Source organism: Octopus bimaculoides, chromosome 26 (assembly GCF_046866305.1).
Source record: "Octopus bimaculoides isolate indiv1 chromosome 26, ASM4686630v1, whole genome shotgun sequence".
In the NCBI taxonomy this organism is placed as follows: Eukaryota; Metazoa; Mollusca; class Cephalopoda; order Octopoda; family Octopodidae; genus Octopus; species Octopus bimaculoides.
In genome coordinates this window covers 10,279,759-10,298,118 of record NC_142953.1, presented here as the reverse complement: position 1 = coordinate 10,298,118, position 18,360 = coordinate 10,279,759, and the positions used below count along the sequence as shown (strand labels likewise).

General features: G+C 37.7%; 1 protein-coding gene across 2 annotated transcripts; it reads left to right on the top strand.

Moving 5' to 3' along the window:
* The first annotated feature begins 5,994 nt into the window (after positions 1 to 5,994).
* LOC106880291 (uncharacterized) lies at positions 5,995 to 17,674 on the top strand. Of its 2 annotated transcripts, none has more exons than XM_089342415.1 (2): positions 5,995 to 6,146; positions 13,416 to 17,674. In XM_089342415.1, the coding sequence occupies exon 2, from the start codon at positions 13,620 to 13,622 to the stop codon at positions 15,789 to 15,791; it is 2,172 nt and encodes a 723-aa protein (XP_089198541.1). In that variant the 5' UTR covers positions 5,995 to 6,146; positions 13,416 to 13,619; the 3' UTR covers positions 15,792 to 17,674. The 2 variants fall into 2 exon arrangements, with proteins under 2 accessions (XP_089198541.1, XP_089198542.1); XM_089342416.1 differs by lacking the exon at positions 5,995 to 6,146 and adding an exon at positions 12,412 to 12,433.
* The last annotated feature ends 686 nt before the right edge of the window (positions 17,675 to 18,360 follow it).

Genomic DNA, 18,360 nt, shown 5'->3' with positions numbered 1-18,360 from the left:
TCCCTCACCTGTCTTCGTCTTTTGTTTTTCGTAAATTATATATATATATATATATATATATATATATATATGCACACACACACACACACACACACACACACACACATAAGCAAAAATGCTAGTTCTAAAATCTCCTTAAGAGATCAACGCAGTAGTTGTACTGAAAAGTAATAATCGTAGCCACTTTAACATGGCTGTCCGTTCGAACGGACTCAACTGTCCTCTAAGAGGACATCTCCTCTTGCTGGTTAACGAGGCAAAGTTAACTTTAGTGGAATTTGAACGCAGAACGTGAGCTCGAACAAAATGCCACTGAGCATTTTACTCAGCGTGTTAACGATTCTGCCTTTCGAGTTACGAGATATTAAATTTGGTGCAAGCTCATAGGTATTGTTGTAGCTTGGTAGGGTCAATATGCTAATAATAGGTATTATTCAATATTCAAGTGTAGCGAACTTGGCTGATTGTATCAACAAACCGTACAAAAGCAACATTTGGAACAGTAGTATATATGTATATACATACACACACATATATATATATATAAGATGATGTTGGCACTCCGTCGCTTACGACGTCGAGGGTTCCATTTGATCCGATCAACGGAACAGCCTGCACGTGAAATTAACGTGCAAGTGGTTGAGCACTCCAGACACGTGTACCTTTAACGTAGTTCTCGAGGATATTCAGCGTGACACAGTGTGACAATGCTGACCCTTTGAATTACAGGTACAACAGGAACAGGAAGTAAGAGTGAGACAAAGTTGTGGCGAAAGAGTACAGCAGGGTTCGCCTGCCATCCCCTGCCGGAGCCTCGTGGAGCTTTTAGGTGTTTTTGCTCAATAAACACTCACAACGCCCGGTCTGGGAATCGAAACCGCGATCCTATGACTGCGAGTCTGCTGCCCTAACCACTGGGCCATTGCGCCTCCACATATATTAGATATATGTTAAATATATTGCCTTACATAGCCTTACCTGCCATTTTGGGTCTTCTGGATACCAAAACCGCTCATATATATTAGAAGCATATACATACATGCATACATACATACATGCATACATACATACATATATATATATATATTATACATACACACGCACGCACACATAAATATGTGTGTGTGTGAATGTGTGAGTGTTTGCATATTTATTTTCACTAAATATCATAACATTCGTCTCATTGACATTACTCCATGTCGCTCACCCTGTGTGGCTTTTTCTATTTGATTGATGTCTTATATTAAAACGACGGTGGTGGTGGTGGTAACAGGAGGAGTAGGTAGAAGTTGCAGCGGTAATATTCATATTTATGGCTCATAATATGAAAATAATAATACTAATTGTTGCTATTGTTGTTGTTATTTCGTATGAATTTATTGAAAGGTGAGTGAAAGTTGCGAAAATGGCAAGAGAGGATGGTACCTCTGCCAGTGTAGCCCTGAGAGTCGGAGAGAAGAAACCGGAGAGGGCACTTCGTCTTGGTGTACTGTATACAGTGAAATCCCGGATGCTGGGGTTGCTCGATTATCCCTAGAGGTCATCCTGTATCAGGAGGCCGACATCTCTATCAACCTCTTCCTCCACCAACGTTTTTTTAACCATTGTATACGTGAATGAATTCTTGGACCGCGGTGAGCTGGCAGAAACGTTAGCACGCCGGGCGAAATGCTTAGCGGTATTTCGTCTGTCGTTACGTTCTGAGTTCAAATTCCGCCGAGGTCGACTTTGCCTTTCATCCTTCCGGGGTCGATAAATTAAGTACCAGTTACGCACTGGGGTCGATGTAATCGACTTAATCCCTTTGTCTGTCCTTGTTTGTCCCCTCTATGTTTAGCCCCTTGTGGGCAATAAAGAAATAAGAATTCTTGGACCGCGAATGCGGCCAAGATAGGAACTACTCGGAGTGTGCGAGTAGTTCCACATGGCCTCAGCAGGTGGGTGCGGAGGTTATAAATGACAACATGATGACAAAAGTCATAGAAAAATGTAACCAAAAAGACTTCTTCTTCCTCTCCGCAAATTCAAGCCTAACAATAAACACTTGTTTGGCAGGGGCAGCGTATCTGCTTGCGGAGGGATGGAGTGATGAAAATTGTGAATCTTTAAAATATTGAAATTGTGTAAAAATTGTAATATTGATATGTAAGAGGTTTGCAACCTTATAAGTGTTTTTTTTTGAAAGGTAAAAAAAAAAAAAAAAGAACAATGTTTTCGAAGGGTTATCAGTCGGCGGGCGGTGGTGCCTCTCTCATTATTTGTTTCATCCTTATCACCCTCATCTCATTAATGTCCATGTCCAGCCCGCAGCTACTTTATGTCTGTCTGTCTGTCTTTGTTTGTCCCCTCTATGTAACGCCGTTCATGGCGAATTTATTGAAATATTGAAATAATGTATACGTTGCTTCCTTTTCGTTGTATACCGTGCATACTTTATATTTGTTTACTGCATTTCATTATATGTAAACCCTCTCACTTTATGTGTCTTCGTATTGTCCCCTTCATCTTTGCCATGTTGGCAAGTAAATGAAATCATTATTATTATTGTTACTATTGAGTGCATGCCATCCAAGTGACACTGGGTTAAATCATACGAAGCCCAGTATACCCATCATGACTACCTGTCTGATAAGGCTACAGCGGGCACATGCTTCACAGCCATGTGTGCGTGCGACATGGTAATCTCACATCAAGGCATACAGCGCACGTCCTTGCAGGTGGAGCCCAGTTAGAATTTTCTTCTGGTCGAGTAGCCCATCTCGCTCAAAATGTCCTTGAATAAGGTTTGTTTAAGGAAGTTGAACGAAACACCCATGTCTTCCCCTATGATGCTCCACCACTACTTCTGCTCGTGATCAGAGATGCACATATCGTCAGCCACCAAGTGATATGCTCAACCAGTCAAGGTCAAACAACAATTGTTATTACTATTAATCCTATCGCTGCCATTCCTGAGCAATTTTTATGGGCCAGCAAAGTACAGTCGCAACTACGTATTGGATTCCATGTAATTGAATGTACCCCACCCCTAAAAATTTACGACCCTGATTTTGTCTCAGAAAAATCATAAATACCAGTTTAGACCATGCGCATAACTATGAATCACGGACCACGTCTTGGAGCGGACACTTCTGCTTTGTATGTAGTGTCGGTCTCCTGGTATCTGCGAGTAAAAAATCAGTAGATTGGCAGAATCGTTAGAGCATTGGACAAGATGCTCTGCGCCTTTTCGTCCTAGCGTTCCAACTCTAAATCCCAGTTGGGTTAACTTTGCCTTTCATCCTTCCACTATAATTGCAATGTTTGTTCCGGTATTTGTATTGTTTGGGGGACACATTCCATCATTGTATTTAATCTTTCCGGAGTTGATAGCATAAGGTTCCGATACAGGCGTGTCCGGGTGTGTCACGAACTTGTTGAATGTTATTGTTCATGCATATATATATATATATTATTCGACGGTGCTTCGTGCGACTCAGCATGGCCAAAAAATACTAGAATCATCGTATCATCCGTTAAACCCCGCTCTCAAATTGGCTGGCCTTGATCTAATGTTAGAAATCATTTTTATTGACGTTACAATCCATCAATCAAAATAATAATAATAATAATAATAATAATAATAATTTTCGACAGCGAATTAGTGGCTGTGACATTAACAATAACATTCCTTTTTCCAGTCTCATATATTGGTGGGGAGGGCGGTATGTATATATGTATGTATAAACATATTTGTGTGCGTGTGCGTACACACACACACACACACACACACACACACACATATGCATGTCTATCTACCTCGTTCTATTTCTTCTCCGTCTCTCTCTCTCTCTCTCTCTCTTTGTATATATATATGTTCAATAGAAATGTTACCATTTCCTTCATCAAGAATGTAATTAGCAAACTCTCTTTCATCAGAATGACCTTCTGTAAGAAGTCTTAGATTGGTTGTCAACTCCACTACTTCCACATGATAGCAAAGAAAAGATCTCTTTAGTGTTGCATCAACAATTTGTGGTCTGATGCCATTATTTTGAAGTAGAATATTTTCCTCTCCAGATACCTAAACCAGTCGGTCATGTCTAGCGGAAACAGAATCATGTCTACGTCTCCGTGCATATTCAGGCATCTTTTTCAGTGACTTTGCCCTGGTTTCATCTGATTCAGTTGCCCGTCCTTCTCTCTGCTGTTTTGCCTTTCCTGCTAAATTTTCTTTTTCAGTCGCATATTATATATGAATGAAAGCTCGTTAAAAACTATCTTGTTTAGCGTGCTAGAAATAGCAGCGATAACATAGTTATTATTGTAAGGCTTATAGCGTTCCAAGTAGCCATACCAATAAAATCAATACTTTATTAAAAACAAATTATATCGGTATATTAAAGAATTTTCATTTTATCAAAAATATTCGTCTTACAAACTCCGGAAACTGATAATATTCTGGAAATTGTGCTTCGTATTAAAATTATACTACTATTTTGTGTAATAGCATGCATTCATTCAACATAAAATCATTTAGAAATTATACCGGTATTTAAAAAAAAATTCATTTAACGAACTCCGGAAACTGATTATATACTTGAAATTTTGTCTCGTATCAAAGTTATAAAGCTATTATTAAATTATCATTAATGAAAATAGAGGCGAACGAGAATGAGAGACTGTAGCAAATAAAAACGCAAAATGTTGCCAGCAACGAATTAATAGTGTTTCTTATTAAACATTAAAATCTACTCCGCAGTGAATGCAATGAATATTTAAATTTGCAAGAATTTGGACTTTAAAAAATTTCAATAAACTTCCGAAATCGAAATTATAGGCAATTTCTTAGAACATGAATTTATAAAAATATTTCCAAACAGTCAAGCATCTGATATTGCTTTCTTTTAGCAATTTTAGTAATTGTTTCATACTTAATTAATAAACAGCCTTCACCATTATAGTATATAAATATATATATATATATATATATATATATATACGGAATAAGAACGTAACGGACGACAACAAAAAAAATATGGACCGATAGACGATACAAAGACGGACAGGAAAAACCAGGACGGATCATTCGTCCCGCTATTCATCAGTCAAGCTTCCATTTATCATTACAGTTTCGGTCTGTTACACTTGAGACTGTTCAAAATTGGTAGGCCCCAAAAATCTAAGCTAAGAGCGTTAAATGTTTGGAAGAAAACAAGCGAATGTGTACGGCAACACAGATAAAAAAAAAAAAAACGAGAAAACGGATATATATATATATTCCAGCAAGTCCTCTTGTTGGTTTCCTCCTGGGAGGATGCAATATTATCGATAATAGAACGAAATTACGCCCGACACCTTGGCCGATAACTGATGAGGTGACCTGTGTGAGTTTGTTCTCCATTCGTCTCTGCATTCAATGTATTTAGTATGTTTTTCCGCCCGTTTGTTTATTACTACACGTGTTTGACTTCTGAGTATACATGTGTGGGTGTGTGTGTTTACATATAAGCATCTATAAATATATACACATACATATAATTTACATATATGATTTATAAATAATATTTATACGCATGTATAAATACACACACACATACAATTTATATTATTTATATGCTTAATATATATATGTATTTTACGTGCATAATTTTATATATAAAAATGTAATTTACGCTTACACACACATAAAGACATACATACACGCATCCATATGTATACACACGCATACATGCATACACGTTTCTTAGATATCTTCCTAACTGCAATAGAGAAGGCCTAGCCTTCACAACACATATACACACAACACACACAAACACACACACACACACACACAAGTATGTGCAAGCAAACACATATACACATATACACATACACAGCACAGTCACATTTGCAAAATTGAGGTAGAACGCCCACTAACACCTTCCCCCCCTTTTGTCATCCCACTCACAAATATCAATTCTTCCACCTCTCCGCGCAGGCCCACTCTGTCACCAGTTGAAATATATCCGTGTTGCCCCCCCCCCCCGCCCACCAACCTCCTCCATCTCTAACACCCTCCCTCCCTCCTCTCCTTTCTGTGTTCTAGACTTCATGTTGAATTCAGTCCACCTTAGTGGCCACCGTCACACGTTCTGCTTCATCATGCTCTGCCAGAAAAACTCTATGTAAGTCACCATATCGCTATTTTCCTATTATTATTATTATTATTGGAAGTTTCCTTCTTTTAGGGATTTTGTTGTAATTGTTTTTCTTCATGTACACATTCCAATCCCTCTCGTTCTGTATTGTCCTGTACTATCCCTAAACTTTTATATGAAAACTCAGTGGTTAATAAAGAAATTATTATTATTATTATTACTACTACTACTACAATTATTATTATTATTACTACTACTACTACTACTACTACTACTACTACAATTATTATTATTATTATTATTATTAAAGCGGCGAGTTGGCAGAACCGTTAGCACATCGGGCTAAATGCTTAGCGGTATTTTGTCTGTCTTTACTTTACGTTCTGAGTTCAGATTCTGCCGAGGTCGACTTTGCCTTTCATCCTTTCGGGGTCGATAAATTAAGTACCAGTTGCGTACTGTGGGGTCGATCTAATCGACTGGCCCCCCTCCCCCAAATTTCAAGCGTTGTGCCCATAGCAGAAAGAATTATTACTATTATTATTATTTTTATTTTATTTTTTTAAAAATTATTATAAAGTAAGTACCAGTGAAACACTGGAGGTCAATATAATCGAATAGTCCCCTCTCCCAAAACTTCAGGCCTTGTGCCTTTAGTAGAAAGGATTATTATTATTATTATTATTATTATTATTATTATCTTCCAGTTTCACTTGAAAGGGAAAATAAAGGTAGAGAGGGAAGCGTTGTCTTCTAGCCAATTTGCTGAAAGGTGGATGAAAGTGGCGAGAATCGTGCAGGTGAACGGGCCAATCCTGAGCATACGCCTGTAGTTGAAAAGAAAAAAGGAAAGGTAAAAAGGCACCCGCCCCAAAAGTCAGGGTACCCATAGCCTTTTTTTATGGGGTTTTTCCTTGAAAAGCCCTCGAACGTCGCCACCCTATTGAGAATCACACATTGTTGATTTTTTAAAAAATTGCTGGTCTTGTTTACACGCAAAACCCCTCACAACACACACACACACATACATACACACACACACATTTTTTTGTTTCGTCCTGTACTGTCCATAATGGTTTTTCTTAATGTAAACCCTTGTGGTTAATAAGGAAATCATCATCATTATTAGTATCATTAAAGCGACGAGCTGGCAGAATCGTTAGTGCGCCGGACAAAATATTTAACTGCATTTCGTCCGTCCTCATGTTCTGAGTTCAAATTCCGCCGAGCTCGACTTTGCCTTTCATCCTTTCGGGCTCGATTAAATAAGTAGCAGTTACGCACTGGGATTGATGGGATCCATTTAATCCTCTTCCCCAAGCTGCACTTGTGGCAAAAATTTGAAATCATTATTTTTTTATATCATCATTATTATTGTTATTATATAAAAGAATTATATCCTGCAATCAACAGACACATTCGTCCAATCCCAGGCAAAATCTACATCATTTGTGTCCTCTTTGTGACTTCATTGCAAAATCCACACCTAGACTCGAATTACACTCACGCATCCATCGCAAATAGATTCAGCTGCTTTTATTTTGAAGCATTTTTTTAAAAATCCTCTCCCTCAAACTCTTGTAGATCGAAATCGACGGGTGTGACCATTATCATCATCATCATTATTATTATATTATTATTATTATTATTATTTATTAGTGTTATTTTATTGAATGCTTTCATAGCACTACTGCGACCAGATCATTGAGTCAAATCCTTTTTATTAATCGTCCTTGATAACAATATATGGCAATTAGCTTTTATTTCCTTGTGTGTGTATTAGAATATTTCGTAGTATGACTGCTTTATCTTTCACCAGGACATTTTCTGATGCATGTTTATCCAACCTCTTTTCGATAGACATTTCATAATGCTTGTATAATACACAGTGTATTGAAATCCCAACTCTGCCATGTTCGTGAATGTTATCCTTCTGGATTTAAACTTGACAGTCATAGAATAATGGCATTAATTGCCTCTTTGTTATTTCTCCTCATACTGCAGTTACTTCATCTGCTCTGCTTCATTACATGCTTTAGTTAGTCTTGATTAAAAAGCATTTGACTTAATACCACAATCGCGAATCCTTCAGTTTCTATTCTGGGCCCTTCTTTTCCGCTTTTAGCTCTTCTTTTCGGCTTTCAGCCCTCCTGTCGCAATGCATTTTCTTTTTCTATTCAATTCTGATCAGTATTTTCAAGCTTTGGACACGTTAAAGCTTTCCTTGCCATCATTTCGGTATAACTTCTTCAATCTCACTCGTTTTTAGATTAGATTCTAACTTTTCTATAAATTCTGGCTTTGTTTTCTCATTCACCTCCCAACTTTCTGCCATTTAAGCTTCTGCTTTATACATACATACACAAATAGATAGATAGACAGACAGACAGACAAACAGACAAACAGACAGACAGACAGATAGAAACATACACAAATACATACACACACACGGAGTAATTAACAGCCGACAACTGATGAAGGGTCGTTTCTGTGTGTTTACTTGTCCTGTTTTCCATTTTCTCGTTGTTTACATATTTAACTCGTTTGTTTACGTATTTCATGTTATTTTCACCGTTGGTGACGTCCTGTACCCATATATGCATGTGTGTATATATATATATGTTATTTACTATTTATTATATATATATGCAAACACACACACACACACACACACACACAAAATTCGGGGGTTTAGTTCTCAGGTGATCAAAACCCCTTTGAAGGATTACCCTCTCCAACGCCGCCAGGTGCGCTACATCATTTGTATTATGTGAAAAATATTCCATCAATATTGCACAAATGATGCTGGCATCAATTTTAAAATCCATCCAAGACTTGGCCCCCATGCTATCCACCCACTACAAAAATCGAACTCGGTACACATAGCAACATTACGTCACAATTACTTTACCTCAACCGGTCGAGCTCTCTTTAATACCATACCAAAATACGTCAAAATGGAAACGGATCCCATAAAATTCAAATGTTCACTGGACAAATTTCTTCAAAAAATCCCGGGCCTACCTTCTACACCCGGATATGTCTCCAACAATAATAACTCTTTACTAGTGTGGGCTATGGTGCCCCATATATGACTAAAAGACTTCACCAGGTGACGGCATTGAGTTAGACATTGCCTGGACCTATACTACCCGAAACCTATCAGAGTCATCAAAGCTTTTTATACATATACACATATATATACATACATACATGCAAACAAACATATATATATATATATATATATATATATATATATATATATTTCGTATGTGTAAGATTCTTGATGTGGATACGTGTGTAGAAAGAAATACAATTAAACCTTGAGAGAGGCATTATGCTGGTAATACACACACGCACTGGTTCAGTCCTTTATTAATTTATATAGTTTTTTGATAAATAATTCATTGCACTCTTGCAATCTCTTCATAATGCCTCTCCCAAGGTTTAATTGTATATATATATATATATATATATATATATATATATATGTACGTTTATATATGCATATATATACATACACACACACACGCATATATATTATGAAATTCTTTTTAAAAAGTAAGTACAGGGTTCGATTCTTTCGACTAAAAAGGTCTTCATGGTAGCGTCCCAGCATGTGGCCGCAGTCTAATAACTAAAACAAGTAAAAGATAAAAGATATATATACATCCACGTGTATATATACATATATCCATCCATACATATTTGTATGTGTATGCGTGTATGTGTGTATATGTATATAAAACACAAGGGTTGTTTGTATCACTCCTACGAGTTCATAACGATGACCTCATAGGAATGAAACAACAATACCTCTGTAACAATCAACTATTATTTTAAACAAATATTTATATATAAATAATCCCGCCTTTTATTCGTTGATATTTTTATTTTTTTATTCGGTTTGGAGTTATTCGTGCCATTCATAAGCTAATAAAAGTGCGCACCTGTAAACTAATATATAAAAATAGTACACACACATATATATATATATATATATAATGTATTGAATATATACATAGATATATTATGTACATAATATATATAATATATATATATATATATAATGTATATAATATATACATATATATATTATGTACATAATATATATATAATATATATATATATATATATAATGTATATAATATATACATATATATATTATGTACATAATATATATATAATATATATATATATATATAATGTATATAATATATACATATATATATTATGTACATAATATATATATAATATATATATATATATATAATGTATATAATATATACATATATATATTATGTACATAATATATATATAATATATATATATATATATAATGTATATAATATATACATATATATATTATGTACATAATATATATATAATATATATATATATATATAATGTATATAATATATACATATATATATATGTGTGTGTACGTATAATATACCTAAGCCTCTCTGTGCGTGTGTGTGTGCGTGAGTGAGTGTGTGTATGTGTGTCTGTATATATACGAGGGGTTGCTGGAAAGTTTCTGATTCTAAGGGTGTCGCGAAAGGCTTGATCGGAGACCCAACCTTCCGAGTTCTTTTACAGGGATTAGAAAAACCGAGGGACCGCTACAATAAGTGTGTGAATCTGAGAGGGGAATATGTTGAATAAAATCATAATTAACGGATCCTCCAGTATTTTCTTTCACCCAAAGCCAGTAACATTTCAGCTCCCACTGGTGTGTGGGTGGGTGTGTGTGTGTGTGTGTGAGTGTATATATATATATATATATATATATATATATATATATATATACACACACACATTTATATATGGATGTGTGGCGAAATGTATATATTTGTTTGGAACTTGCCGAACAAATAGTTTCACTTTCCCAATATCGATGGATTGCTATATATATATATATATATATATATGGGTGGGGGGGTTATATGTCCCCATAGCTGTACCTCGAATTTGGAGGTAGTTTTTTTTTCCATTGAAAAGGAGTATATTGTTGCCTTCCAAGCAGGTGATCCGGGTTCGACTGCTGGCCGATGCAAGTAATAGCTTTTATAGGTGCAGGCGTAGCTGTGTGGTAAGAAGCATGCTTCCTAACAACATCGTTGTGGGTTCGGTCCACTGCGTGGAACCTTGGGCAAGTATCTTCTACTTTAGCCTCGGGTCAACCAAAGCCTTGGGGACGCGACTTGCTCCAGATAATGAAGGAAGTTGTATGGTGGACGTGATTAAAATATTTGAAAATATATTTTTCCTCTTGGGACAAAACCTCTCTGGACAAAACCTCTTGGGACAAGACCTCTCAGGACAATACCTCTCAGGACAAGACCTCTCAGGACAAGACCTCTCAGGATAAAACCCCTCAGGACAATACCTCTCTGGACAAAACCTCTTGGGACAAGACCTCTTGGGACAAGACCTCTCAGGATAAGACCTCTCAGGATAAAACCTCTTAGGACAATAGCTCTCAGGACAAAACCTCTTTGGACAAAACTTTTCGAGACAAAAACAAAACCTCTCAGGACAAAAAAAACCCTCAGGATAAAACCTTTCAGGACAGAACCCCTCAGGACAGCCTCTTCAAGTACACTCTAAATCAATGGTTCTCAACCGGGGTTTTCTGTTAAAATTTATGAGCAACAAACTGCTTGTACTACTACTACAACACCCCTTCTTTTTTTTTATTTGTTTCCGTCATAAGACTGCGGCCATTCTGGGATACCGCTTTGAAGAGTTTTTACTCAAACGAATCTTTCATTTTAAGCCTGGTACTTATTCCATCGGTCTCTTTTTGCCGAACCGCTAAGTTACGAGAACTTAAACAAACCAACACCGATTGTCTAGCAATGGTGGGGACAAACACACACACACACACACACATATATATATATATATATATATATATATATATATATATATATGCGACAAGCTTCTTTCAGTTTCAATGTTTCAAATCCACTCACAAGGCTTTGTGGTCGGCCCAAAGTGCCACACAAAATATTTTTAACAAATTTTTTTTATAGGATTCCTAATAATATTTGATATAAAAAATTTAATAGGATTTTTTTTAAACATCGAATGGCTATGAGGGGCCAGTAGAGTTAAATAGGAACCAAAGGGGTCCATAGTAAAAATAAAATGGTTCAGAACCACTGATTTAAATAGAAAGGTTAGAGTGAAGGGATGGGGGTGGGGGAAAACTTACCGCCAGTAAATTGTATCAAAGGTGGAAGTGATGGGTGAAATTGGTGTAACCAATTGAGTCTATATTCCTGGAGGAATATAACTGAGAGAAGGTATTCGACTTTAATAATAATTATCAATATTATTACTATTATTGTTATTGTTGTTGTTTTTGTTATTGTTGCTGCTGCTGACCTCGAGAGATTGAACACTGGGGTTGATTACATCGACTCATCCCCTCCTCCTAAAACTGCTGTCCTTGCGTCAAAATTTGAAACCACCATTGTTGTTATTATTATTTTATGTTTGACTTTTGTTTTGCATTTGTACAAGTTGGATCCAAGTCTCACCCAGAGACCTCAAGAGACAACAAGTTAGAAGTTCATCTAGGTGTTATGCCTAGGGTACCATATATTTGGATTTGTACAGTTTTGTTCTAGTGAATGTTTAAGAAACCATAAGAAAATTATGTGTTTGTTTTAAAATTTGAGATCACATAGACAGTATTTTACGTAGGATATGGGCAGTTCCCATGAGCACTATCTTTTGAACTTCAGCCATTTTGGGGTTTCCTGGTATCTGAGCTAGGTAGTAATCAGCCCATTTCGCTGTCATTCCCAGGGCACCTATGACAATAGGTATTGTTTTCGTCTTCAGATTCCACATTTTGCTAATTTCTATTTCAAGATCTTTATATTTGCTCATTATTATTATTATTATTATTATTATTATTATTATTATTATTATTATTATTATTATTATTTGCACAGCTTCTAACACCGGAGATGTGCTACGGTGTCAGCTGTTCACTACCAGTGAACTAAGGTAACACCTCGTATTTTTCGAGCACCTTCCAGAGTATTCCAGCGGTTCCAAGCAGTACTGTTTTCTGCAAGTGCTCCACCCTTATTGCAGCCCCTATTTGTTCCATGTACATTATTGTTATTATTATTATTATCATTATTATTATCATTATTATTATTATTATCGCTATTATTATTATTATCATTATTGTTATTATTATTGTTATTATTATTATTATTATTATTATTATTATATCGCGTTGATATTTCTTTTTCCCAATATCTATTTCAGAATTGCTAGAAAGACAGAAGCTGGACAAGAAAACCAGAATTAGAAAGGATTACAGCAACAACAACAACAATAATAATAATAATAATAAAGGAGCAATAGAGAGAGAAAGAGAGAAAGAGATAGAGAGAGAGGTGGGTGAGAGAAGAACGAGGGGAGGAGGAGGGGAAGTGAAAAGAAAAACAAAGAAGGAAAGAAAGGAGGAACATGCCTCTTCTAGAAGCTCCAAAAGCAGATGTGTTTCTGGGTGTGGTCGCCTCCAGTGCTGGCGTCGGCTTAGACAACACACTCTATCACGCTCGATTCACAGCCGAACTTTCTGGTTTAATGGACGCCGCTGCCGTTGCTGCCACAGCCGCCGCCACAGCCGCAGCCACAGCCGCCGCACCATCGTCGTCGTCATCGACATTGTCATCATCAGCCGCAGCAGCATCGTCAACAGCAGCATCATTAGCATCTTCAGCGGTGTCTTTATCGTCATCGTCTTCGTTGTCGTCGTCGTCGTCGTCGTCGTCATCGTCGTCGTCATCGCCGTTGTCAGGGTCGTCAGGCCCGCATTCTCTTAGCAACGGCCTGCTGGGTGCAGATCCTGGTAAACTACACATCAAAATGGAAATCAAAAAGGAAGAGGGTTCGTCCCCTCCGCTCGGCCAATCGTTGCTCTCCTCTTCTCCTTCTATTCATCCACTCCAACATCATCATCACAATCATAATCACAATCATCACCACCAGCAGCAGCAGCAGCAGCAGCAGCAACAGATACATCGCCACCACAGCCAACACCAACAACAGCAACAACAACACCAACAACATCACCACCAACAAAACCAACATCAACATTCTCCTGTGATCCCCGTTCATCCAATTCCCGCCACACCTCCAACTCCTCTCTCTTCCCTCCCACCGCCGCCGCCAAATCTACCATCCCTTCCTCCTCTCCCACATCATCATCCTCATCAACAGCACCATCACCAGCAACAACAATCCCAACACCACCACCAACAACAACAACAACAGCAACAACAACAGCAACAACAACAACAACAACAACACAGTCTTCCTCCTCCTTCCACCCCCGCGCCACTTCCCGCCTCCCACCTCCATTTCCATCATTCGCGTCTTCGCTCGTCGTCGCACCCACACTCACCCCGCCTTCACACGGGTGCCACTGCCGTGGCCTCTCTCGGAGAGGTGGGCAGCAGCGGCGTGCTGGAGCTTCGCGGGAGTACACTGACATCGGCGTCGGCCCTGCTGGGAAACAGCGAGGTCGGTGCCTTGTCCACCCTCACCAACGGTATCTGCAATGGAAATATACCTTCGACAACCCATAACAACAACAACAACAACAATACCAGTAGTAGCAGCAGTAGTAACACTGTTTCTAGTACTCCTACTGCTACTACTAATACCAGTAATATTTCAGTGAGCTCAGCTTCAACTAATCACAGCAACAATAATAATCAATATCGAAGCAGAAGCGGTAGCAACAACAACAACAATCACAACAACCATAATAGTAACTCTACGAATAATAACAACAACAACAACAGCAGCAGCAGTAACACCAACACTAACACCACCACCACCAACAACAACAACAACAACAACAACAGCAGCAACAGCAATAATAACAACAGTAATAACAAAGAATTGGACCCTAATCAAAAACCTCCGTATTCGTACGTGGCCCTTATTGCAATGGCCATCAAGGAGTCAAGCGAAAAACGTTTGACTCTGAGTGGTATCTACCAGTATATAGTCAACAAATTTCCGTATTACGAAAAAAACAAGAAAGGGTGGCAGAACAGCATTCGGCATAACCTCAGTTTGAACGAATGCTTTGTGAAAGTGCCCCGAGAAGGCGGTGGAGAACGCAAGGGCAACTATTGGACAGTGGACCCGGCTTACGAAGGAATGTTCGAGAAGGGTAACTACAGACGACGTCGGCGCATGAAACGGCCGTACAGGACTACCATCTCTCTTCACAAACCCCTTTTCGCAGACTCTTGCACGTTCAATCAGTTCGCACTGACCAAGAACTACTTCTCGCCGTCCTACGCACACCAGTATTCACATCAGTACCCCCCCTGGACCTTGAACCCGTCCTCCAATGCCGCCGGCATGGGTCACATGTCTCAGATGAGTTACAGCTCCTGCCAGCGCGTGCCATCCACATTTGGAGCCTACCCGACGGCAGCCATGCCGTCAAGCATGTCGGGCATGCGCATTGCCCAACCGCCGACCAATTACCCACAGCTAAATGACTATTCCCCAGCGACAGCTGCCACGTCGCCCATGTCACCCTTTGCTTTCACCCCACAACAACAAACCGAGCCGTCCTTCAACGCCATGCCTTACACCTATTGGACAGAGAGGTAAGACATATCTAAATCTTTTTTTTTTCTTTCTTTTTCATCTTATTGCTCCCTGTGTTTACGTCTTCAATGTTCTACCAACAAAGGAGCAAGGGTCATTCATGGTCGTACGAGATGTTAGACATAGTAGCCGAATTTCCCTTATATCAGATCTTTCCAATTCAAAAGACAAAACAAAAATGATTAAGCAAGAATACATTGAATAATATAGTCTTAGATACACGGTGCCTCAAAAGAAAAAAGAAAACGAAAGAAGGAAAAATAAGGAAAAAAAGAAGATGTGTTAGTCTCGGGACTTAGAATGATTTCGATTATAGATCTGCTCGATCAGAGTTGGCCTGGAGTTAAACAACAGCTACTACTTCTACTATTACTACCACCACTAACACCACAACCACTACTATTATTATTTCTACTGCCACCACCATGACTGTCATTGCTGCTGCTGCGACCACTACTACTAGTAGTACTCGACGTCTGATGTCCTCTCGATGTTATATATGATTCAGGGGCCCTGAATCATGCTTCTATGTTGCAGTACACAAATCATGTTACCACATGCAAACACACTGTGTTTATGATGTACAATACATAATATGTAAATTTTGACTACACTATATAATCTTGTGTAGACCACAAAACACATGACCGAGTGGTTAGAGTGTTACACTCACAGTCATAAGATCATGCTTTCGATTTCCGGATCGAGCAGTGTGCTGTGTTCTCGAACAGAAAAAAAAAAAAACGCTTCATTTCAAGTTGCTTTGCGATCATTTCGACATTGGCCTGCGGCTATAGTAGAAAACACTTGCCCAAAGTGCCACAGGGTAGGACTGAACCCGGAACCATGTGGTTGGGAAGCAAACTTCTTACCACACAACCGTTTACTATGATATATTCACTCCACACTCAACAAACCACACACATACATTCACACGCACAACATATATACACAACGGGCTTCTTTGAGTTTCCGTCCACCAGATCCACTCACAAGACTTTGGACGATCCGGGGCTATAGTAGAAGACACTTGCTCAAGGTGCAACAAGGCGGAACTGAACCCGGAACCATGTGGTTGGGAAACAAACTTCTTACTACATAGCTAACTGTTTATTTACTACAAATGATTTGACTCACTTCACACTCAACAAACCATTTTCTTTGGACATACCACATGAGATGTTTACCAAAAACCCTGCAAATGTTTACTGACGACACTACATACATTTTACACTATATACCGTAAATCCTCGAGTATAATCCGCATTTTTTTTTTCCAAAATTTAAAGGTCAAAATCCCTAGTGCGTACTACATACGAGATTAAAAATGAAAAATATTTTCTAAGCAATGTCCGAGTCTCTATTTGCTCCCCGGCAATGTTTATTCAGACGCATTTTGTGATGTCGGGCTTGTAACTGATAGTGATAAATATGTAAAGGCAATTTATTTAATATTTATTTTTCACTGACGTTATTACTGTTATTTCTTTATTTTCTGCAAACAAAGTGCACAAAAAAGCTACACGTTTGCATTATGTTATATATACAATAATAATAAAGGACGTTACCGTATATATGTTTACAAACCAAGGACGTTATATAGACCTCCTTGACTCAAGTTAGAAAAGGGGTGCGTATTATACACAAGGTTTAGGTTTTTCAGAGGTAGAGATCCCTAAAAATCCCCTGTGTATTATACTCAAGGGCGGACTATACTCGAGGATTTACGGTTCACTCGACAATAATAAAGATATTCCATTCCACACACTGCTTTTACATCACGCATTACTCACAAACTTTATGAATAATAGTTTTTAAAATGTTTATCAAAACCATTAGCCAATGCTTACTATTGACATTAGATACACAATGATTCCTAATACGCTATAGTTTGTACAATTGGAACAACATACAATGTCTACTAAACACTACACACGATGTTTACTAGATACTAGAGATATTTACAACAAACATAATCTTTACCTCTGATCTTTTTACTTGTTTCATTCATTAGACTGCGTCCATACTGGGGCACCAACTTGAAAAATGATGGATCCCAGCACTAATTTTTTATTTGATTTTTTTTGCTAAGCCTGGTACTTATTCTTTCGGGTCTTTTGCCGAACCGTTAAGTTACGGAGACCTAAACACACCAACAGCGGTTGTCAAACGGTTGTAGTGGACAAACGCAGACACAAAGGTATGTGCACACGCACATTTACATATATATATATATATATATATATATATATATATATATATATATATATAATGAATAATATCGAAGGGCAATTAGAAATATTAGAAATTTCTACTACCAGTGGCCTAGCGTGGAAAAATTTAGTCCAAAGACTATATATTATTCATATAAATAGTGAGGGAATCCTATGATGGATACCTCTTATGTGTTTAAATCTACACTGTATATATATATATATATATATATATATATATATATATATATATATATGTATACATACATACATACATACATACGTGCATAAATACATAAAAGCAAAACAAGGTGGAAAAAAATAGTATTTACAGCTTTGATAAAAAATAAAAGTATATG